General features: G+C 47.5%; 1 protein-coding gene across 3 annotated transcripts in view; it reads right to left on the bottom strand.

Annotated features, from left to right (window-relative positions):
* The window catches only part of RALGPS1 (Ral GEF with PH domain and SH3 binding motif 1), a 222,487-nt gene that overhangs the window by 138,860 nt on the left and 58,274 nt on the right, over window positions 1-25,353 (bottom strand). For all 3 annotated transcript variants that reach the window (XM_090274741.1, XM_090274743.1, XM_090274742.1), the window contains exon 5: window positions 6,286-6,369. In XM_090274741.1, coding sequence (XP_090130867.1) covers window positions 6,286-6,369 — 84 coding nt within the window. The remainder of the gene's footprint in view (window positions 1-6,285; window positions 6,370-25,353) is intronic.

Genomic DNA, 25,353 nt, shown 5'->3' with positions numbered 1-25,353 from the left:
GAGGTATGCCGCAAGGCAGCGGAGGTTTTTTGGAGTCAGAGTTTTCCTTCTCTGATGTGCCCTGACTGGAAGATCGAACCAGCGATAAATTGGTACATATTAATCATATTGTCACAAGAATTTTTATAAGTGAATAAGTATTCTATAATTTTTAGCGGTTGCAGAGTATTTCATCTTAGGGATATATCATCATTGAGTAACCCCATATTGTTGGGTTACTATTTATTTTGTTGCTGTGGTGAAAATATTTATATGTGTATCTTCACATAGTTTTACTTAAGGTCTTAGTATAAATTCCTGTAAGACAGAGTAAATAAAAGTATGTGTACCTTTTTTTCAAAAGTATATATAAAAAACTTGGCCTTTCATAGGTCTATTTGTTTACCTATCAACAAGTTTGAGCAGATCCATGTTCCCACACACAAATATACCAGTTACTACTACTCTTTTATTCTTTACTAAACTATTGCACAGAATAATGTCTTATTGTTTCTTCTTTGCATTTCTTTCATGACTACTCACTTAACATTTTTTGCACTTTTTCCTCAGTTTTTGTGTTACAAATATTTATAGGCCACTTATACAATTCGCCTTGTGAATTACCTGTTTTCTTATTGTTGAGTTTTCAGAGTATATTTTGGATACAGGTCTTTTATCAGATATGTGTTTTGCAAATACTTTTCACAGTCTATGCTTAGTCTTTTTATTCTCTTAGCAATGTCTTTTGTAGAGTGGAAAATTTTAATTTTAATAAAATCCAAGTTTTCGAGTTTTTCTTTCATTGATTGTACTTACAGTGTGATATCTAATAACTCATCGCCAAAAGTCATGTAGATTTTCTTCCGTGTTTTGTTCCTAAAAGTTTTATAGCTTTGACTTCTACATTTATGTCTATGATCCACTTTGAGTTAATTTTTATGAAAGGTCTAAAGTCTGTGTCTAGGTTAATTTTTTATATATGCAAAAATTTCCGATTAATAATTCCAGCACCATTTGTTGAGAAATTGCCCTTTCTCCATTGAATATCCTCATGCATTTGTCAAAGATCAGGTGACTAGCCATGATTAGCATGTCTTAGTGGGTTCAGCATCATTCTGCAAAGCGACAGGTTGCCAGTTTGATTCCTAGTCAGGGCACATGCCTGGGTTGCAGGCCAGGTCCCCGGCTTGGGGCATGAGAGAGGCAACTGATGGACGTTTCTCTCACATCAATGTTTCTCTCCCTCTCTCCCTCCCTCCCTTCCCCTCTCTCTAAAAATAAATAAATCTTAAAAAAACAACAGGTGACCAAATTTGTGTGGGTCTATTCTGTTCCATCATTCTAGATGCCTGGTCAATATCATGCTGTCTTGGTTACTGTAGCTTTACTGTCAGTCTAAAAGCGAGTAGAGTAAGTCCTCCGACTTTGTTCTTTTTCAGTATTATTTTGGTTATTCTAAGTCTTCAGCCTATCCATATAAACTTTAGTCAGTTTATTGATATTTATAAAATAGCCTGCTGAGATTAGCTGACATCTTAAAAATGAATCTTCTATTCCATTAAGACAGAATATAACTCTATTTCCATCTACTATGACTTTTCGCATCACTGTTTTGAAGTTTTCTGCATGTGTGTAGAACCTGTACATACTTGTTAGTTTTATACCTAAGTATTGCTTTGTGTGTATGTGCGTGTGTGCTATTACAAATGTTTTAAAATTTCTAATTCCAATTCTTCATTGCTGGTATAAGAAAGCTTTTGTATATTTATCTTGTAAACTGCAATCTTGCTATACTATACTCACTTTTTAGTTCCAGGAGTTTTTTGTTTTGTTTTTTAATAGATTTCTTTGAGATTTTCTACACAGACTATCATGTCATCTGTGAATAAAGACAGTTTTATTTCTTTCTTTTCAATCAGTATATCTTTTTTTTTTCTTGTCTTACTGCACTGGTCAGGACTTCTAATATGATATTGAATGAAAGGGGTAATAGGCCCTGGCTGGTGTGGCTCAGTGGATTGAGCACTGGCCTGTGAACCAAAGGGTCTCCAGTTTGATTCCCAATCAGGGCACAGGACTGGGTTGCAGGCCAGGTCCCCAGTTGGGGGCGTGTGAGAGGCAACCACACATTGATGTTTCTCTCCCTGTCTTTCTCCCTCCCTTTCCCCTCTCTAAAAATAAATAAATAAATTATTTAAAAATATAAAAAGGAAAGGAAGTGGTAACAGAGCACATCCTTGTCTTGTTCCCAATCTTTGGGGGAGAGCATCCAGTGTCTCACCATTCAGTATGATGTTGGCTGCAAAATTTTTGTAGATTCCCTTTATCAGGTTGAAAAGTTCCCCTCAATTCCTAATTTGCTGAGATTTTCTTTTAGTCATGAATGGATATTGAATTTTGTCAAATGCTTTTTTAAATCAATTGGTATGATAACATGACGTTTCTTCTTTAGCTTATGAATACAATGGGTTACATTAGTTGATTTTCAACTGTTGAACCAGTCATGCATACCTAGAATAAATGCCACTTGGTCATGACACTAATAAGCTTTAAAACACATAAGCTTTATTATTATTCCAGTGGTATAATTAGAACTAGAGTTTCGCCACTAAAGACTAAGGTATCCCCTGGGAAATTTCACAACACTATTATAGGTGAATAAAGCAGACTAGTTATGAACAGAAAGAATTTTAATCAACCACATATAAAACAAAGCATAAAGTAAAGAAAAATTCAGGTTAAAAAAACTGTCTTTTCCTATGAGAAATCTACTTCGCCATAAATTTCTCATAAATCCATTCACAGTTTCCTTAGAAACCCGGACTTAGAAGGGACATTAAGGCCCTACCCTGTTCCCCAACCCCACCCGCCGTGATGTTCTACAGTCACTGTGATAAAGCCCTGCTCGGCTCTGCCTGAGCTGCCGTGGGTAGGGAGCGACCCTGTACTCGGATGAAGAAACTGCCTCCCGCTCCGATTCCCTGGTCCTCATGCTTACTGTTTAGGCCCCATAGCTCATGCTTACTCAGCTTCCCCATAAGATCCCCTCAGTTACTTGAAAAACCTTGATTATCTCATCCCTGAGTGTTCTCAGTCCTCGAGCCTTCACCTGATCCTTCTATAGCATGCCTTCTTTCCCTTTACCCACAGGCCACTGTGACACTGACATGCCACTCCTGTGTGACAGTCCCCCCTGCTCCTCATGTGAGGTACCCGGGAGTGGCTGGATAAAGCAAAGGAAAGTGGGATTCCCACACACCATTAGAATGGATTACATAAATAAATAAATAGAAATTTAAAACTCCGACAATACTAGTTGTTGGTAAAGACTGGAAACGACACAAACTCTCATTCATTGCTGGTAGTAATGCGAAAATAGTACTGACGCAATCCAGTAACTGTACTCCTAGGTGTTTACCCAGCTCATCTGAAATCTCACACACACACACACACACACACACACACACACAAAGCATCCATTTGTTTACAGCAGTTTTATTCAGAATCATCAAAAGCTGGAAGTAAATAAGATATCCTTCAATAGGTGAATAGACAGACAAACTGGTATATCCATACAATGGAACAGTATTCATTAAAAAAAGATTTCAAGCCATAGAAAGACATGGATGAATCGCAAACACAGATTGCTAAGTGAGAGAGCCGGTCTGAGAAGGCTCTTCACATGTGACCCCTCCCCCCTTTTCTGAGATCTGAAAAGGGCGAGGATATGGAATGGGAAACAGCTCAGGATCTGGTCCACTGTCTTCCTCCCCATACCAAACCCTGCCTTCTTCCTTGGGCGACTTCAGTATTCCTGTGAATGACCATGGCCTAAAGGTCACTTGGCTACTTCAGCAACGATCACCCACTTACCACTTCAGTCACCTCCTCCTTGTAATTGCCCAGAACCACGCTGCACCAGAAACTCTAAATCCCACTCTTGGGCCACAACCTTCCCACCTCCGAGTCCTGGCCTCCTCCCTGAGCCCCGACTGCACCCGTCCTTCCTTCTCACCACGCCCCGGAGGCCCCAGCAGTCTTTCTCCCCTTCTTCTCTGCACTTTAAGTCCCCTAGCCCCTTGGTCCTTCAAAAACGTCAGCTCAGCAAACCTCCAGCTGTGGGTGGACCCAAGCATTTGCCCTTCCTATGTCCTTACTCCCAGGCTGCGAACTGCGACTACAGAAAGCCGTCTACCTCCATGCACTGTGGCTGTTTTCAGTCACAATCTCTCCATCTGCACTATCGTCTCTGCCCAAGAGTCTTTCTATATTTCCATCGTCAGCCCTCTCCTTTCCCCTGGAGGGGCTTTTTCATTTCATGTTTCTAACAACTGGGCAAGGCAAGTACTGTTACTATGCTCATTCCTAGATAAGGAAACTGAGGCTCAGAACAGCGAGTGACCTGCCTTCCTTTATCTGGAGTCTGATGGCGAGGCTTGTTCTCACATATGGAAGTCTGCCAGGAAGGGATGCCAATCAGTTTATCTCAGAGAAAGCAGCCCTGCGGGCTGACCAGACCGGGCCGCTAGCCAGTGTTCAAACCGGAGGTGCCAGGACTATGTCCAAGAGCTGCTCACTCTGAGTGGCTGACAGGCAGGTCGAAGACCATTTCTCAGGGCACCGTTTGGGAAAACGCGACTTTACTGTGGCCCTTTTTATTGGTCTGAGCTGGACACGATGCAGTTGTTCGCGGAACGAGCCACACTGCCCTCTGCCAAGCTGACTTGGCCTCTGCATGCGCAGCAGATTACATCATAAGCCCCCAGGGGCCCCCTCCGGGAGCTCGCGGCCGGTCAGAGGTGGGACGGGGCTGGCTAAGGAAACTATGAATCCCCTGATAGTATGTGCACATCTGTTTTGTTTTGTTTTTTAAGACTAAGCTCAGTTGAAAAGGAAAAGATTTAGAAAACAGAAAAAAGCAACAAAAGGCTTTAGAACTTCCCTTCTCAAAACAAATGTGTGCAATCCCTACCGCAGATGTATCCAGGCCTTTCTTAGTTCCTATTATATCTTATAAAACAACACTAATGTTAACTCCAGCCTTGATCTTAGGACTATAGGCTGGTGCCTCCCTGAGGCTCCTGCTGTACTCGCGGGGGTGGGGGTGGGGTGGTAGCTGAGGCTGGAGAGGACTGCGTAATGGCGATGCACAGGGCCCGGCACTGCGGAGAGGAAACTCCCCGCTGGAGGGAAGGACCAAAGGAGAGACCCAGGCCACTCACCCAGAGGTCCAGTCATGCACACTATGCAACCTCTAGGCCACTGCCCTCACTGAAACCAGAAAAGCAGCAGAAAAGAATAAAAGTGTCAACAGCACCATTTCGGGGTTTGATCTACCCAAATGGAGTCTTGCAGGGTGCTTTCCACTGAAGATCATGTTCTGGGAGATCTGACTGAGCAATCAGAAGTCCACCCCCTTTAGCTAGCCCAAGTCTCCATCATCACTCCCTAAGTAGGGATGCAGATCTTCGTACATGGAACAAAGGTTTTGCTTGGACCAAGTCAGTTTGTAGTAGTACGTATGAGGCCAGTGACCAGGCTATTAGGAATCCAAAGAAATTCAATTCAAGGAATATTTCCTAAGCAGCTCATTCATTCATTCCACATATATTTACTGAGGGTCTACTATATGCCTGACACTGGTGAAGTGGTGGGGGATGCAATGACGAGCAAGGTAGGCATGGTTCCTGCCCTCACGGAGCCCACAGGATGGCAAGGAAGATGGAGACTAGAGTCACCCAAAATGAGGACGGATAAGTAAAGGGCTACACAGAGAAGCACTGGTGAAGCAAAGGGCTGCGTGATGGGGCGATCTGATACAGACGGGGACTCACAGAAGACTCCCCGAGGAAATGCCACTCAGGCTGAGATGTGTCTGAGGACTGAACAGGGAGGAAGACTTCTGAGCTGAGAAGACAGCACGCTTGGAAGCCTGACAGACAGAGATACGGTGCATCCGGAAAGAGAAGGCAGGCCAAGGCAGCCGTAGCCTGCAGAGCTGGAGGGTAGATAGAGGCCAGACCCACCATGCAGGACCTTACAGGGCCATTAAGGTGCTTGAACCTTAGCTTATGTGGAACTGGAAGCCACTGAAGCAATTTAAACACAGGAAAGATGTGTACAATTCCATCTGCTGTGGCTAATAAAGGCTTGTGATGGCCCAAGAATGGATGAAGGTGGGGGGCGGGGTTCAGGAAGAGGGGTCTGGACCTGGGGCCAGGTGCCTGGGATTGAACCCTGGCGGGGCTCCCAGCCTACAGGGCACAACCTTGCTACCTGGACAGGCACATGCAAGGGGTTGCTTACCTGGTTAAACCTCCGGGTAAAGGCCACGACGTTTGGGGCAAGACTGTGTTTCTCCTTCTTACTCCATCCACAGCTGGCTAGTTCCTAGGAAGCAAAGAGTCAATTTCAATAGTGATTCTAACCAGGATGCAAACACATCAGGGGCATCTAATTGGAACATGGACATGAAGGTGGGAAAGAGCTAAGCCTTGGCCATTCATATCTTCCCCAGGGTGAGAAGATCCTCTGGAGAGGAAGGCTAGGTAGAGGAGTTTCCTGGGACCCCCCCAGAGATGAGCAGTGGCCAGCCACATTTCCCAGGGATTCTGTGCCAAAATAGTCGGAATTCACCACTGCCACTCTGTTAGTTTCTCTGGAACCAGAAATCCCTTCTTGATACAAATTGTCTGACAGAGGATGTAGTATTTATTTATTTATTTATTACCCTCACTTGAGGACATTTTTTCATTGCTTTTAGAGAGAGAGGAAGGAAGAGAGAGAAACATCAATGCAAGAGAGAAGCATCAATCAATGGCTTCCCTTGCATACCCAAACCAGGAATCGCATGTGCCCAAAGAGGGGATTGTATGCATCCGGGCTGGGGATCATACATGCCCAGACCAGGGACCAAACCTGTAACCCAGGCACATGCCCTGACCGGAATCAAACCCGCAACCTTTTGGCTACAGGACAACACTCCAACCAACTGGGGCACATCAGCCAGGATGAGGAGGTAATATTTTAACTAGTAGGACTCATCCCCCACAGGCAAAATTAAAATTAAGATCCACCTGGAGAATCTCAGATTTCAACAGCTACATGACATCCTGCATTCCTATAGTCAAGGAAAGCCTGATCCAAGCCCACTGCAATCAGAGAAGCTTTGGGGATGATCTCAGACTCCTTTCTGAAGCTGGACCCTCCCATCTCTCATATAACCACCAGGGGACAGAGGAGAGGCTCCCTTTAATCTCCTGCAAGGGCCATGTCTCTTCTTTTCCAGCAGGTTTAGCATGATAATTTAATCAAATTACCTAAATTTTACCTATCAGTGAGGCTGGCTCCTATCCAGGGGAGATAACAGGAGCAATCTAATGGGATTACTTAGGGATTACACAAAAAGGATCAAGGAAAAGCCACGATCCAAATGCCTAGCGTTCTCAGCTTGTGCCTGGGGAGCCCTGGCAGAGAACGGAGGACAAGGGTAGATTCTAAAGTTCTCCACCCTAAACTACAAGACCTCCTTTAATTCGTATCAGGCCTCAGTATTATTAATAACATTCTTTTGCCACACAACTGAAATTTTTATAAGACCTTGCGTGAGAGCCAGCTGCCCACCAGCTGGAGCAGATGCAGATCAGGGTCTAGTAGGAGGTCAGGGAGGGCCAGGAGGGATGACCCAAGATAAAACCTGTTGGCTGAGCAGTTACGCCTAAAGTGCTGTGCCCTTCAAATGCATCTCAGGACCCAACTATAAACTACGGGCACTTCTGGGAAGCCTGGCGGAAGGCAATGGACGGCTGTGGATAAAAGGTAAATGGCCTGCCTGGCCTTGAGAACGGCTTAGAAGCAACCAAGAGCTAAGAAACCCAGCTCCTCTTCCTGGCCATGCATTTCTGTAAATGGCGTTCCTGCCCTCCCAGTCACCCACGTGAGGAAACAGCCATCCTTGACCCTGTCACGTCCTTCACACCCTCAAGTAATAGGAATGGCAAGGATATTAACTAGTGTACCACTTATCAAGAATCCCCCCGTGCCAGCGCTGAACAAGGCACTCCCCGTGTTACCCCATCTACCTCTCAGCAAGTCCGTTTTCACAGAGGAAAAGCGCTCACGACCATTCCTCCTCTGGAATCAATACTTTGACTCTACTCTTTTTCAAAAGGACACGTGAATTTCTTTGAGATGTAGAATTTACCTGGGCACGAGGATTCTCCTTGTTCTGAAAATGTACATTTGAATCTCTTTTCAAATATATATTTGACTTACCAGAGTTACATCTACTTCTCCCACCCTGCTCCACCTTTTCACCTATTTTAACCGTTTTGTAAATGTATATTATTGCCCTTTCATAGTTTAATTGTGAGGACAGAGCCTTTCTCCCCTGTAAATCCCACAGCCAGTCCCAGACAGGTATAGGTCATAATTAGATATAAAAGAGAATTCGTAAAATTGACTTTCAAGGACTGAGGCCTGGTTGTGGCCTAATTTCTGGCTGATGGTTGTTCCCTTTGTTTTTTTCCACCCCTGAATTCTTTAATAAACAGCCAAAATTATATACATATATATGTCTGTGTGCATGTGTAGGGGGGGAGGGGTGTACATTTCCTTGAGTCTGAAACCTCATTCCACATCTTAAGTAACTTAGGAAGGCGTCCTGAAACGGAGCGGCGTGGGCCTTCCAGTTAGACAGAGCCGGGTGAGACTCTGGCCCCCCCACACACACACCGCCTGCATGGGGCGTATCTTTTCAGAGCCTCAGTTTCTTCATCATGACAACGAAATGTGATTCAAACACACAGAGAGCCCAGCATATGACAGGTGCGTGACAGTACGTGAGCAACGTTATCTCCCACCCTTCCCAGGGTCATGCTGCCATCAGGATCAGCTCTGACTCCAAACACCCCTGCTTTCTCCCACTGTCCTCGTTGCTGTCTTGAATTATTTAAAAGTCTGTTATTATTTCTCTTTCATTTTGCTGATATCATGCAGGCAGAAATCAAAGCGTATAGTTAATACATCTGCCCTGAATTTATTTGATTTGAACGTTTCTAAGACCCTGACTCAAAAACCGTATGTGCAGGCCTTGGGTTTTGACAACTCTCTAAGGAACCTTTTGAACTGGAAGACACGTAACATTTAAAATTTAAAACCCCAGCCGAGTATAAGACGTTGCTGAAGAGGTTGCTTGACAAAATACAAGGAGGCAAGGACTCAGAGCCAAAGAGCCCGCTCCATGTCCCAGCCCCGTCACGTATTTCCTGGGCAAGCTCAGGTAAGTGAACCCCTCTCGGCATCAGCTTCATCGCTGATGAAAACAGGGATGCTGACACTAACCCCGCAGAGTCACGGCAGAGGCCAAGAGGGAGCCTGACCAGAGAGGTGCCATGCAGGGCGGGGGCCTGGCTCGAAGCAGAGGCCAGGCGGTGTCTGCTGAATGAATGGAGTACGAGCCTCCCTCGGTGCTGAAATCTCCCAAGTCCAGTGCAGAAATGTATCAAGATGTCAAAAGAAATCAGGCCACTCTATCCACTAGAACAAGCCCTCAGCCCAGCCTCCTTGGCACTGCTCCTCTTCTGTGTTTGGCCTTATAGGATTACAAGAGATTCCATCTGTGTGAAGTGGGTTTGGAAAATGTGAGGTAATAGAACAAAACTCTTCCAGTCACTAATGCCTAAAAAAGGTCCATGCTATGGAATTGCTTTGAGTGGAATTAAGTTAAAATTGACCAGAGGAGACAGGGCTGGTTCTAGAAGGGAGACAGGGTCTGGGCTGAAGCTGCTAAGGCCCTGGTCACCCTGCGTCACTGAGGAGCCACTCAGCTGCCCCTGGGCTGCAGGGGATGAGGGCAGCTGATCTCCCCAGGCTGGCCTTGACTCTGACTCTGAGTTCTCTGCTGAGGTCAACGGGATGGGAAAGGAGAGCAGGGCCTGTACACAGAGGCCTTTGCCAGCTTCTTCTGGGACCTCTCCTCCTCTGTGTGCATGTTCCCTGGGTTCGTCAGGGAGTAAAAAGATGTCAGAAGAAAACTTCCTGCCACTAAACATACAAGTGTCCCTCCCCTCTGGCTTCAATGGGACGCAGTCTCCTCCTTGACTCTGGGCCCCCCGCCCCTCCCCGGCTCAGAGGATCTGACGTCCTCTTCCGTTCCTGTACCTTCACCCTCTTCTTGTCCAATTTCTTCTTCCCACTAGCATTTTAATGTGCATGAGCCCTTCCACTAATAATAATAATGGTGATGATCCTAATAATAACAATGATAGGAATAATAAGACATGTTTTCTAGACCTTCCACCTCCTCCAGCTCCTGCTCACTCTTTCTTTTCCTTACCGATGAATTTCCTGAAAGGGTCTTCAGTTCTCACAGTTTCAGCCCGGCTTCCCCCTCCACCCTCTCTGCTGCCGGTCCCACCAAAACGGCCCTTTTCTCTACCAGCGATGTCGTCCTGGCTAGGCAACCCCTCTGCCATAGTTTTCACTGGGTCCTTGCCCTTCAGTCCTGTGTTCTTCTAATTGTCTGCTCACCTCTCAGGCCCCATTCTGAGTCTTATTTTCCAGTTGCTTTTCTCTTTTCTGACACATGCCTCCCACGCCACCTAAATCTGTCCAGGGTCACCTTCTCTATTCCTCTGTGTCTGTGTTCCCCGCAGAGGGTCACATGTACTGCTTGGCTTCAACCACATGTCTCTGTTCTGCCCAAGTTTCTCTGCTGAGCACCAGACAAGGGTGTTCAGCTCCCTCCTGGCCACCCCTTCCTTGGCATCCCACAGGCACCTCAAAATCAGCAGGCCCAGACCGAAAGGGTATCTGACCAGCTGCCTTACATAAAAAACACAACAATGTGAGACTCATTTAGACATCTGTTCTGACATCAAGGGAGAATGTTTATTACAAAGAAACCGTCCATGGAAAAAAATCCCTAACTGATGTAAAAACAACTTTGTTTTAATACCCATCTGCAAGCATTCCTGGGTGACAGCAAGAGTCAACAGCGGCTTTACCTCACCCTGCAAAGCTCCCTGGACCACACTGCCAGGGGCATCCCCTCTAGCTGCCAGCTTTGTGCCTAGGTGTCTGGGAGTCGGATGTCCTGAAGTGGCCCAAGAAAGGCCTGCCCCAGACCACATCTGGGGTCAGGGAGGCGACACCCTGGAAGAGGAGACCTGGGGAGCAGGACAAGTCCTCCCTAAAGACCCCCACAGGATCTAGGCTGCCGGGCCACAGGAGGCTGGTGCCCACACATAGCGCTTCCATCCACGTGCTTAGTTCTGACCACAGCCTTCTCCAAATCACATTCCTAAGACATGGCCATGTGGAAAATGCACCAGCCCAAGGCGAGGTCACCAAGTCGACCTCAGGGACAACCACCAGGCTGGCAGCCAGCAACACTACATTACCACTTTGCTCAATGACAAGTTTTGTTCTTCCTCCTGGCTCTGTGTTCTCCCCATGCCTCCCATCTATCCTCTGGAACAATCTTCAGAACTGGTGGAACAATCACACACTTAGTCATAGGAGCTCTAAAAACACCCCAGGGAAGGGGTGACCCACCGAGGCAGTGGGGGAGACCATGACAGTTTCGGGGTTGGGGTGGGGTCTGACTGAGGAGTTAGGCACCTCAGGGCTCTCTTACCTCATTGCTGTGCACACAAAATGGCACAACAATCTGGGAAAGGAGTTTGGCAGTTTCTCATAACATTAAACACACACTTAACAAATGACCAGCAATCTCACTAATGCAAACACTTGTCTACACACAAAAAAACATATATGCATGTTTCTGGCAGCTTCGTTTTCAATTTCTCCAAACTAAAAACAACGCAGATTTCCATCAGTCAATGCGGAGATAAACAAACCATAATGGAGCCATATAATCAAATGCTACTCAGTAATAAAGAAGGAATGAGCTGCCTCAGCACAGATGAATGTCAGAAGCTTTATGTTAAGTGAAAGAAACCAGACACAAAAGCATTATATGATTCTATCCATCTAACATTCTGGGAAGAGTAAAAACTACAGGGACAGAAATGAGATCACTGGCTGCCAGGGACTCGGAGACAGGAGGCACTTTGCCTGCAATGGGGCGCGGAGAAGTTTTCCTGCGACAGGTGTTCTCTCTCTGGATCATGGTGGTTACATGAGAGTATACACTTATCAAAACCCACCAAACTGCTCACTAAAATGGGTGAATTTTACTGGATGAAATTAAACCTCAATGAATATAACTTCAAAAAAATGAGAGGGAAATAGTCCAACCATACAGGGCTGTGAAGGGACATTCCTTAGTAACAGCTGTGCAAAAAGACTGAAGAACAAAGGGCCCTGAAGGGAGGGCTCTGAGGGGAAATTAATGAGATTAAAAATAGGGTAAAAATGGAAATATAATAGACAGTTTGAAAAGGTTTGAGGACATGATGAAGGCAAATGATAATAGAAAAAAAGCAATTATAATCTCTAAGAATAACAAAAAACAAAAATTCCTATTTATAGGAATTTAAATGTTATGTATGTATTTAGATATATGTACATTTAAATAGTAATATATTTAATATGTTTTAATAGTTGTAGTCATTTAAATGTTATATATGTATGTACATCCCAACAGTAGGGACTTGGTGGACTGAAAGAAGAGTGACTCTGTGGGTCCCTGATGCGAGGCACACTCTCCCTTGAATGGCCAGGGTCACTGGAGAATGAAATACAATCCTGGCACACTACTTAGCGTGGTACTGAATAATATTTACATAGCCGCAATAGTAATGAATGCTGTTTGTTGGTTTTCAACTTTTAGAGTCGATGTAAGGAAAAGTGTGATGGGCTTGGTTGTAGCTGCAGAATGTCAAATGTTAATTAAATTAATTTGACAATGAAATAGTACAGCTGGCAGAAGGTGGCAGGTGGAGAGGGGAAGAAAGCATAGGAAGTGAGCAGTCAAGAAACACTATATAAAGCTGATGAAATTAGAAACTGAGGTTTCAGTGTACCAAATGAAGTTCCAAAAGTCACCAACAGAAGAAAAAGCAGTTTAAAGAGTGCGCTTCTGCGGGGGTGGGGGTGAGGTCCAGGGAAAGGGATCAAGCCTTTTTTTTATAAGTTCTTCTGTACTATTTGATTTGCATGTACAGGATAACTTTGAACAAATTTTAATAGATGACACATTGATCAATGTAATATATTACATACTGTAACCCTTCTAAAATTAAATCCTAACAGTTGAGTAAGTACTCAGAAATATACAAAGTTTTATAAAATTATAACCAGCTTATAACCTGCAGTGTCAACAGTTGTAAATAACAGATAGTTTTCACATGACCACTAGATGCTTCTGTACCTTTCGATGGAGTACTCATGTGAAAATCACGACAGCTGGACCTTCGGGAAACATGCCTGTCCTACAGAGAGACGTTAGGGCTTTAATCAAGTGATGTGCAAAGGAGGCAGCAGCTGACTAGGGAGTCGGGACAGCTTCCTGGAGGGCTCATGGCAGCAGCTACCTAAACCCTCCCTGGAACGAAACCAGCTGTAATAAAAAAATGGAAGGAAAAGGGAAGGGAAGGAGGAGAAGGGAAGGAGGAAAAGTGAAAAGCAGAAAGGGAGGCGGGGAGGAGGGGAGAAAAGAAGTGAGGGAAGGCAGGGCCAGCTGAGTGCCCGCACTGTGCTGGAGCAGTTCCAGGACAATCAGACGAGGCCGTGGGGGATCGGTGTCCGTCCAGTGGGGGAGACGGGCATGACTCAGGGCAGCAGAGGACAGCTGCACTTTCCTGCTTTGTTTCCCAAGGCCAGAGTCCTAGAAGACATCTCCTAGGGCCAAGCCTTCTGAGTGGCTGCCAGTGGACAGAGGTGTCTTTAGCTCTTTCTCGGATGATGATGAGGAAGGAACAGCAGTAATTGAGTTTATAAAGCATGCCTACACTCATTTCTTTACAGGAGTTAACGTGTTTTAGGAAACACGGCCATGAACGAGACAAACACGCTGTTGCTTTCACGGAGCTTGTGTTCTACAGGAGGGGAGAGAGATGATGAATGTTTAATAACTCAGATGATGAAAAATCCTATGAAAAAATATTAGCCAGGAGGGAGGGATGGAATGTTTGGAGGCCCCGCGGATGAGCTGACGCTGGAGTGGGGCCATCAGCGAGGGGAGGCAGCAGGTTCTGCAAGTGCCAGCGGGGGGGCTTCCGGGCAGAAGGACGCACAGCGCAAAGACCCTGAGCCGGGCTGCCATGGAATCTCTGAGCACAGCAAGGTGGCCAGTGTGGTTAAAGCTGAATGAGCCTCGGGGACAGTGCAGGGAGACTGGGAGGGAGGAGTGGGGGAGGGGAAGCAGGTCATAGCCAGGCCTTGAGGGTGGGTAAGGACTGGATTTTATTCTGAGAAGGACAGGAAGGGACTGAGAAGAGGAAGCCCCAAAGCATCACTGTGCATGTTTTACTGCCCTGATAACATGAGAAGCAAGTGGCAGACAGGCCCAAACCCATGAAGTGCGCCTCTGCTGTGCCATGGTCTAGTCTGTACTAGAATCTCATGTGTGGGGCATTATAATTTTCTCATGTGAGAGCAATTCACTTTCGTAATTTGAAAGAAACACCTGCTAGGGGCTGTGTGCGTGGAGAAAGAAAGGAGGCAGGGCCCAGGGAGGCATGAACCTGAGGGCCTCCGTCGGGCCTCAGCGCCCCTGACTAGACAAACCACCAGAGGGGACAAGCAGGCACCTTCTGTGGAGTCAGGGGGAGATCACTGAATGAACAGAAGTAATTCATCTCTCTCCGCTTTCAGTCATAGTGTCTACAGAAAAGCAACTTGATTACAGCCACTACTGTTTCATCAAATCCCCAAACTACTGTCTGCTCAGAAAACACACTGATTTGGGATCATGAAGATGATACAAATTTCCCCAAACATTCCCTTTCCAGCCCCAGTGCTGTGCAGCCCTGCACAATGAGAACCAGCTGTCAGCGCAGGGCAGCAGCCAAGTGCGTCCGGGTGCACAGCCTCCTGGCCATGTGATGGAGAAAGGGCCCGGGAGCGGGACGGAGAGCCGCCGTCAGCACACCGGCCTGCCCGGATTCCCAAGCCCAAGCAAGTCCCGCAGGGCCGCCCCTTCCTTTTCCACGCTTACACCGGGGACACAGCTCAATTCCCTTTCTCCATATTATTGGGAAATGTCCTCGTTTTTTCCTCTCCAAATAACATCATTCAGATGTTCTCTTTAAAAAAAATTTTTTTTAAAAATTAAGGCCCTAGTACATGTTCATTACAGACAACTTGGGTAATACAGAAAACCCACAGAATAAAATTTAAATCGCCATTAGCCCAATACCCAGAGAAAACCAGAGCTTACATTTTGGTCAGTAACAACAATAGCTAAATTTACTGAGTACTTACTAAGTGCCAGGCACAAAGTCATCAGTTTTACATACATTTATCCATTGTTCAATGGATTTTCACAACCCTACCCGATAGGTACAATTATTGCCCCATATTACAGATGAAGAAATGAAAGCTTAGTTGGAAAAGTTACACAATGTGCTCAAATCCTCAGATAGGGTCAATATGAGAGCCAAGATCCAAACTTAGGCAAGCCCGTCGGAGTCAGGAGCCTGGGCCCTTGGCCACAGAGCACCTCTGTGTCCAGGACAGTGGCCACTCCCCACTCCCACGGGAAGGGCATGCACGCGTGTGCATCCACACTCACTCTCTCAGAACTGAGCTCATTCTGTAGCTGTGGCTTTAGAACCTGCTGCTGTCCTTCCTGTTTCCAACATCTTCTCACATCTGCCCCCCCCTTTTGTAGAATTCCTATGATATACACATGACATCTCCTAGAAGTAATTCATCCTGCCTGTGTCCTGTTGTTTTGCCTCTGAGTCCTAGGAGAAAATTTTAGCTTGTCTTTTAACTCTACTTTGGTTTTGCAGTCTCTCATCTGCAGCTCCCTGCTTCCACTGCCGTTGAAATTTGGAAATCACATTTTCCAGCACAATTCAACCCTTCTTAATCTTGATCTTTACATGTTACAGGGTCACCCTGAACACTGCTGAGAACACAAAATGAAATTTCTGGAAGTACCTGCTTGAAGATGCAGGCACCGACCTACTCTTCATACCGCTTTCCATTTTTTGGCCAAATAAACTTTCCTATGTCTGGTGAGTATGCTAAACACCACACCAGAAAACGGAAAAGTTAACTCAAAGGTTCCAGGGCCATATGATTTTACCAGTGAGTCCTCTCACACGTTGAAAGAACACCTACTTCTTACACTAAATAATTTATTCCAGAGCACAAAAAGTGATGGAAAAAGCCCCAAACCCTAACACCTAACAAATGCAGAACACGGGGGAAAGAATCATCGTACGTGGATGAGCCCTGTAGTACAACCGCCTCACGATTCAACTGCTCATTCAGCTCTGTCCTGCTTCCTTTGCTCATTCACAGCTATTGATCAGTCTCCAGTAACTTCCTACACATACACACACACACACAATCACACAATCACCCTACATGACCTCGCAGGTCTGGCAAAGAAATATGAGAATAAGATAATATTATGAAAATTTTAACATAATAGCAGCACATCCGTAAATTACAGAAAAGTGATACAATCCTCTCGCTTAGAAGGCAATCAGTAAAATGCAACATTCATTTAGATTTTAAAAAGAAAAAAGAACTTAGAAGTAACGTCTATCTCAAACCAACAGCCATCATTATACAACAAAGAGAAACACTACAGGAATTTGGATTAAAATTAGAAGCAACAGGATGCACATCCATTTTCAGCTAGGTTCCTTATCTGAGCCCCAGAGCAGAAAATGACGCACTTCCCCAGCTCTCCTGAGAGTGGTACGTTCATTCGTTACACACAATGGCCCTTTGCGCATTAGGCTTAATTTTCTCAGGAATCCATGGTGGAGAAAGGCCTAGAAGCTATAACCCAGTGTTGACCTAGACGTTATAACCCAGAAATATAATGCAAGACACGTATTTTAAATTTTCTAATAGCTAGATTAAAATTTTTTAAAAGAGAAAATTAATTTAACAATTTATTTAACTCAATATACCCAAAATACTATCTTTTAAATAGTTTACATTCTATTTTGTACTAAGCCATTGGAATCCGATCTGTCTTTGACCCTTAAAGAGCATCTCAGTTTGGGACAGCCACATTTCGAGTGCCCACAGCCACATGTGGCCACCAAATTGGAAAACACAGCTCTACCCAATGTACAAAGCATGACTTTGAGGGATTATATCACTTTCTCTTCTGTGATTTACTGAAATATAAGATATACTTATTGAAAAGGAGGGATCAGGTAGAACCAAAGACAAGTCAAGAAGCCCCATGAGCAGGGCCAGGGGGAGGTGGCAGACAGCTAAGAACCAGAGAGGATGGTCTGCCCAGGACATGCAGGAAGACTAAACTGGGGATGACCCGCATGTGACTGACCTGGGTTCTTTATCACTTAAGGTCTGCCCCAACCTCCACTCCCCTGCCCCCTCCAAGAGAGGTACAGCTGGTCACCGATGGGTTAGGTAGATCCAGCTGAAGCTGTTAGAAGGACTTAGGTTACAGATGGAATGAAAAGATTTTGAAAAGATCGAGAAAAACACATGCAACTCACATGGGCAATGTTATACTTTTACGGGGGACAACCTACGTCAGAAGCCCTGGGCTTTAATCTCAGCTGTGCCCTAAACCCCCTTTGAACTTTGGGTCAGTCTTTCCCACTTTGGGGGTTCAGCTTCCCTGTCTGTAAAATACAGCGGCACTGAATGGTCTTTAAGATCACCCCAGTTCTATCATTCTATGAGCCAAAGAGAAGCAGAGGTCACGTGTCTGGCTTTTTATAGAAACACTAGTAAGTAAGTCCTGTCCCTGGAGACGGAAGTCATTTTCTTTCTCCGCGTGTTCTGAGGAGGCACGGAGAGGCTGAGGCTGAGCGACAGGCAGGAAGGGCTGGGGCTTCGGGGCACTGTGTCGCTCCACAGGGATGGAGGGGACGTGACGATCTGGTGAGGCAGGAGTCACACAGGGTCTGGTAAACGGAGCAACACAGATGGCCATGACTATTGAAAACTCAGGTTCCGAAAGGGAGAAGGGGAGGGAGCAGGAGAAAGGGGACAGGAGGAAGGGCGGGGAGGGAGGAGAGGGGGAAGCAAAGAAAAGCGAGAGAGAGGGTGAAAGAGAAAGGTGCTCGAGGGCGGAAGGGTCACATTCCAGGGGGGATCAGCCTGTCTTCTGAGGTGTGAATGCCGCAGAGAGGCACCTCCAGGCGGAGGAGGGCGGGAGGGACGGGCTTGAGGGCCCCGCTGTGGACAGCAAGCGGCCCAGGGCAGGAGGACTGGGAGAGAGGAACAAACGGGCAGCACACAGGACAACTGCTATCCCAACAAAAGGCACAGCAGGAGCAGGCACAAAAGGCTGGACGGACACCCAAGAGGCAGCATTAGTCACCTGAAACCTGGGACCCATCTAGGGAGGCTGAGACCCAAAACACGTGGCCCCAAATATCCCCAGACAGGAAGAGAAGAACACAGTGGGATAACCAAGCCCTTGGCCTGTGTTCCTTCTCACTGAGAGGTGAGCAGCGGCCTTCAAACAAGCTCAGTCCTGTGTCCAGGCTGAGGAGGATGATGAGGATGACGATGATAATAAAATAGTAATAACAATAATAATAATAACAAACAGCAGCAGCAGCTAACAGCATGCTTACTATGTGCCAGGCACTAGGCTAAATACTTTTCTTACATTATGCCACGTAATCTTTTAAGGATGACATCTATCACGAAGGGCTATTATTGCCTCCAGTTTATACATTAAGTAAAACTGAGTTTCAGAGAGGATAAGTAACTCGCTCAAGGTCACAGAGCAAGTAAGTGACAAAACTGGGATGCAGATCCAGGTTTCCATAACTGCAAAAGCCAGGCTTTTAACCACTGTGCTCTCAGCCTGGCCAAGCATTATTACCACAGTTTTCCACCAACATTTTGAATAATGTTGATTCAGTAGCTACAAAGCAGATGGTGCTATAGGGGTTGCTAAATGAACAAAAAGACAGGGAAGGAAGAGAACTACAAGTTCTTGCATGTTTCCCACATTCTAAGTACCATACAATGTGCTGTTATCTACTTTGCTTAAGCTCAAAGCCAGACCATGAAATAGATTATACTATCCTGTGTTACAGATGGCAAAATGGAGGCTCGCTGAGATGAAATGATTTATGCAAGTTCATCTACGTACTAAGTGGCAGACAGCAGAGCCTGAGATTTTAATATAAAAGATCCCAGAGGGCAACTGCGGTACTACATATGGAAACCACACAGGGGACCAGATGTAGACAGCCTTCACTCACAAAAGGCTAGAGGCGTGATGGGAGGTGGGGTCTGGTGAAACTGATGAGCCTGGAGGTTGCACGAGGTCTCAAGGATGCCCCGGCCCTAAGGACATCCCGGCCCCTCCCTGCAGTCAGGCCTGACCGTAGTATGGAGCACGGCCGAGCTGCAGGAGGGAGCCACAGGGTAAGTCTTTATTCATCAAATCATAGTTTCATTCAACGGATCACCCTGAAAGAGTCCTCCCCCATCCCCAGTAACTTGGTTTTTGATCACAAGCAGCTTGAAGCCCTGGAAAGAGCGAGAGGTCCAGAAAAAAAGCCAAACTTCTGCTAAATTCCAGTAACGGCTGCACAGCGGGACATGTTACAGGAGTGCTGGCTGTTTTGACATTTGAAGTGCCTGATGGTGACCACAGACGGCTGGTGCACAAGCAGACCAGGAGGAATGACTCTCTCTGAAAAGGTGTTTCCTCTCCTGAAAGGCTAAAAGGAAAAACCAACCTTTCAAATGTTTGATCTATATAGGGATACTTATTTAAATTAAAAGTGTGAGGAAACCTTTCAGACACTGGAGCCACTAGCCTTTGATGGTGTGAAACCACCTTGTGAGACCATGGCTTCGAGCCCAGCCTCAGGCCCAGCCAGCTCCTGCGCACTGCCGCCAGCCCATCTAATCAGTAACCCCCAGCCAGCCTGTGCCAGCGCGACCTCTGTGCCGGGCACTGTGCAAGGCCTGGGGAACGGAGCAGTGAAAGGGCATTTGCCTTCCAGTGGAGGAAGAACACGTGAAATAAGAACATGTTACTAAGTGCCTAAGGCCAAGTTCAGAGTGCAAAGAGAGAGTGTAACGGGGGCTGGTTTAGCTAAGGATCAGGGGGATAGAGGGGGGCCAGATAAGGCAGAGAGGAGAGGCCCAGAGGGCAAACATGCCAGACGGCCTGGAGGCTGACCCAAGGACCCACGAGGAAGCCGAGTAGGTGAAGCAGAGCAGAGAGTGGGGAGGGCCAGAAGAAGGGAGGCGCCAGGTCGCATGAGACCTGCTTGCCCATCTTAAAAGACTTGGAACTGACCCTATGGGCACGGGAGAAGCCAGTGGGCACGCTGAAGCTCGGGGATGTGGACAGGGATTTGAAAACTGCAGGGCGGGCGACAGAGTAGGATCGGGCAGAAGTGGCTGCAGCGGTGGCTGCTGGGAGATAAGCATATGCGCTGAGCAGGACGTACGAGGGCAGCCTGAGCGGGGAGGTGGCACTGGAGACACAGAGAAATGGAAGAAGGAGAGACAGGGTGCAGGGGCCAACGAGGAGTCGAGAATGCGGGGAAGGGAGGAGTCACTCATGGCAGGCCTAGTTTTTCCCCCGACTGGGTGGGCAGAGGTGCCACTCCAGGGGGGAGACACAGCAGGGCTCTGGGGAAAGAATCACCATTTAGTTTGGGGCCTGCTGTGGCCGTGGGGCCTGCGGGACTTTGGCTGCTGCCTGTTCAGCTTCCTGAATGAAGCACAGCTCTGCCAGCGCCCAGAGAACCAAGTCCCGTGCGTAATGGGCATGGCATTCTAGACCTCTGCGACGGGACATTCTGTTTTCTTGTCTAATTCTCCACAGTGCCCTTCACCCCTCCTTTGCTCTAGCCAAACTACTCTGCTCACTGGTCCCTGTACATGGCCATGTTCTTCCCAACTGCCTTGCCTGTGCTCAAGCTGTTCCTTCTACCTGGAATACCCTTTCTTGTGCCCAAATCATACCAATCTTTCCAGGCCACAAGCAAACAGGACACTTTGCCCATTGCCCCTGGCTAGAAGTACTGGCTTCCCTCCCTCCTGTACAGTACTTAGTCTGTCCTCTTCAGTGTGGCCCTTGTAATTATTCACATAAATTTCTTACCTTTCCCATTAGACCAGGGATTTCTCATTCACCCTTGAGTCCCTGGAACACCAGACAGGGAGCCTCTCACATAGTCAATATGTCTGAGACACCTGAATATTAAGCACAAAAGCCACCATCCCAAGCAGGCCCAGGGATGCTTAAGCAAGGCATATGAAGACCACTGGGAAGAATAACCCCTCTAATTACACCCCAATCTGTAACCCCACTACTCAAGAGACCGCAGCCATCTGGCCCCCACTCACCAATCTCCCTCCAGGTGCCACTCAGACTTCAAGGGCTACCTGAACCCTGACCTCAGCACACACGCAGCTGAGGCTGCTTAGCCCCACTCTGACCGCCCCCACATCAGAGGGCAGTGGCTCCGAGCCACCCACAGCCTCACCCTCACCTCGCAGGGTCATCTGGCGTCCGAGATGGGCCATGTGGGGATGCAGGCAGGCGCTGGCCGCAGGGTCAGCCCTGAGAGCTCCAGGGCGAGGAGTGGGGCCGAGCTCTGCAAAGTAGGGTCAGGCTGCACAGGGCAGTGTCTGCGAACGACATTCTGGGAGGCTTGCCCTCTCCAAAAAGTTCATCCACAATGCAGGGGGGTGGGGGGGGGATCACAACCCTTTTTCTGAGTAGGTTTTCTCCAAGAACCTCCTATTTTTCACTGAAGGAAAAGCTGACCTACACCTAAAGATTTGAACTTTGAAGACCTACACTTGAGAGAAAGAAACAATCCTCAGACATAAATTAAAAGTTTGCTTTAAACTCTCGTTTGCCAAGAGCGTCAGGGCGTCGGAGCCGTGTGCGCCCTGGCCGGGCCTGCCTGTCCGCCAGTCTAGTCGGAAGGCAAACAGCACAGGCTATTTGTAATGACAAGCAAACACTAATGAATTTCGGAGCACGTCTGGTGCTTGCATTTATGGGTCATAAAATCCTCTGGCTTCTCCTCCCTTTTGCTAACATGCCAATGAGGCAACCCCAAGTATTTACAGGCAAGAAGGGGCTGCCAGGACCACTCTGTGAAGGAGGCCCGGGGTGGCGGGACTGCCTGCTGATCTTCCATTGCATACAAACCCATTCTTACGCTCTGACATTCAGACTAAATCTTGGCAGGCAAAGTCATGTTAAACAGTATTTATTTTTTTTGACATCTTGGGGTAGGAGGGAGAGTCAACTTAACTGCCTCAACTGCAGACAGGTACAAACCTAATCAAAATGGCTTCTGAAGTATCAGCCAGCTATAAATAAAAGGTTTTAAATGAAGTTGGATTTCTTTTCCAATTAAAGACAGTTTGTCTAATTCACCCACTTGAATTCTAAGTGTCTAGAGGAAGGGAACTTCCACACATATCACCAGCTACCGGGGCAGACCCCCTCCTTGCCCAGCCAAGGCAGAGCCTCTTCCTGGCCATGCTGCCAGGGGATGGAATCGAGGTGGCCCTGGGACGCCTTCCACCCCAGAGGAGTTCTGCAGGAACCCAGACGGCCACCGGCTGTCTGCGGCCCTCCAGAGGCCGACTCGCATCCCTCAAGAAGTTGCACATCAGAGACTGCAGGGAGAGTTTCTAATGTGCAGAATGAGCCCCTACCTAAGGGAATCTTTCTTCATCCTAAACAAATACTTAAAGCCCACTGTCCAATGCCCAAGGGGGCCCACATCTGACCTAAGCTGTGCGCTAATTTTTAGGCAGCATCACTCATTCAGCCAGGCCCTCCCAGGCAGCCCCGACACACACCTTCGTGGGCTCTGCTCAGGAGCCTGCACAGTATGAACACGAAAGGCACTGGCTGGAGCAGACCGGGGTCTCAGAGTCAGAGGTCCCCAAGAGGCAAATGACATGTTAGGACAAGGGAACACTGAGGACACTGGCTCTCCATCACTGGCATTTTGAGAGTGTCTGCCCAGCTTTGGACCATTCGGCCTCTCTGGGAGTTACACCTTTCCCTAAACCTCATCACAGGGGAAGTCACCTTGAACCACGTGAACCTGACCCCCACTGGGCCATTAATGATTCCTTGTGTGCAAGGCTGGAATCTAGATGGAGGGAAAGAGACTCAGCCTCCAGGCAGCGGGGTCGTGGCCTTCTTGCCTCCCAGGGAGTCCGAGGAGGCTGGCGTGGAAGCCCGGGAAGGAGACGTGAGGAAGATCAGAGGACAGAGATGAAAGACTAGTGTCTGGCCAGGCTTCCGGGCCTGGGATTCCAGCTTCTCTCCACTGCTCGCTTCCATGAGACACCCCTTGAGGGTAGCGTGAATTCCCCTTTCTGTTGGCAGATTCCCCTCTTATCAAGCTGACTTGAGCTGTTTCTGTTACTTGAAACTAAAAGCATCCTGACTCACCTGGTTTCCCGCATTCTGTTCTCACAGCAGGCCAGCCTGGGTGGCCTCAGTGAAGGAAAGTACCAGGCAAAGGGAAGGGAAGGCACCATCTGGTGCAGGCCGAGTTTGGAAAGCACCTCTCTCAGCGAAACCAATCAAACAGGAACCCAGAGCCTCCTCGGAAGTCAGGAGCCAGGAACGAGAGACCAGGGACATGGCTTCCAACTCTGAGAGATTCTAGAATCTGTTGACATTCCCAATGTGCAGCTTTGTTTTCCTGCTTCCCTCAGAGGGGCTAGCGATTTAATTTCAACAAAATCAAGGCTGGGGGCGCTAATCCTTCCAGGAAGTGGGGGGAGTGGGGAAAGATTCAGACAGTTGTTCCAGGGCATGGAGCTTTCAGGACGGGAAAGCCAGCCGGACTCCGAGGCACAGAGACTCAGAGAAGTGACGCGGACTGCAGGAGGCCACAGGGCAACAAGGGGCCAGGCCAAGGTTCCGACCCAGGCAGACTCTGGCCACGCACCAACATCCGTGCTCTCTTCCCAACCCTTTCAGTAGAGTTCACCTGCCGACTCTTCTTTCCCTGGGTCCTAGAGCAAAGAAGTACTTGTGACCATCAATAAAAATAATAATGAAATCAAACCTCTCCGCCACTCCACCACCAAAGGGGCTATTTACAACCACAGGAGGTCCTGTTGGGTGGGGGGTGCTCCGTCCCTCTGGTACCTTCACGGATTTGAGACGCACGTTAGGCTGCAGGCGCCAGGGGATATGAACTGTTCTGCCCGGAGCAGGGAGGTGGGTGGCCCTGAGAGGGGAACGAAGAGCTGGGAAAGCTAAAGGGGCTGGGATCCGCTAAGGAGCCCACACTGATGGTGTAGCTAACGGGCATTTTAGAAACAGGGAGGCCTACAGTGCCTATCAAAGCTACTTAATGTGGTCCTGGCTGGGTAGCTCAGCTGGTTGGAGCATTGTCCCATACATCAAAGAGTTGCGGGTTTGATCCCCGGTCGGAGTGTGTATAGGAGGCAACCGATCAATGTTTCTTTCTCTCCCTTTCACTTCCTCTAAAAAAAAAAAAATCAATAAACATATCCTTGGGTGAGGTTTTTATCTTTTAAAGAGCTGTTAACGTGGTTCCCAAGGTTTCCTTTCCACGAAGTCTCTGGCTTCCTTGCACTGAGTATGATGGAGTCTTTAGGAGGATCCTGCAAGGGTGCTGCCATGTCCCATGGTCTGCGTATTCGTGATAGCAGGTCTGGAGCGAAAGCCCTGCCCTTCCTAACTGCATACGGACTGGGATTCAAGACTCAAGACTCGGTTACATCCACCTCAGAGAGACTTCTGGGTGGTGCGAACAGCAACAACTAAGGGAAGGAGAAAAGAGAAAGGGAAGGAATGGCAGAAGCGACCACCTATGTGGTGTTCCAGCCAGAATGTTCGGTGGGGATTTAAATGCATTATCACACGAATCTTCCCAGTAGCCCTAGGAAGCAGGTACTGGTGTCATCACTACGTCACAGATGAGATAACAAAGATATAGGGATGTTAAGGGACCTGCCCAAATTCACTCAGCTACTTTGTGCGGAGCAGGGTCTCAAACTCAGCTCTGTCCAAACTCACGTACTAACCGATAGGCCACACAATCTCCCCAAAGGTTAGGTGTTTGAGCCCTGACGCTTCCTTTCTGGAGGGTTCTAGACAACCAGGACCCTACCCAAGATGCTCCTCTCCTCTCAATGTCACCTCACTCTGGCTGCTCTGGTTTTCACTGAGGTCATTTCTCATAAGACTGCCCCTTCAGTTATTCCCTCCCGCCCCGATCCCATTAATATCCCAACACT

Source organism: Furipterus horrens, unplaced genomic scaffold (genome assembly GCF_987537825.1).
Source record: "Furipterus horrens unplaced genomic scaffold, mFurHor1.1.pri manual_scaffold_4, whole genome shotgun sequence".
In the NCBI taxonomy this organism is placed as follows: domain Eukaryota; kingdom Metazoa; phylum Chordata; class Mammalia; order Chiroptera; family Furipteridae; genus Furipterus; species Furipterus horrens.
Note: the sequence above shows the minus strand (reverse complement) of the source record. Positions and strands in the feature narration are given on the sequence as shown.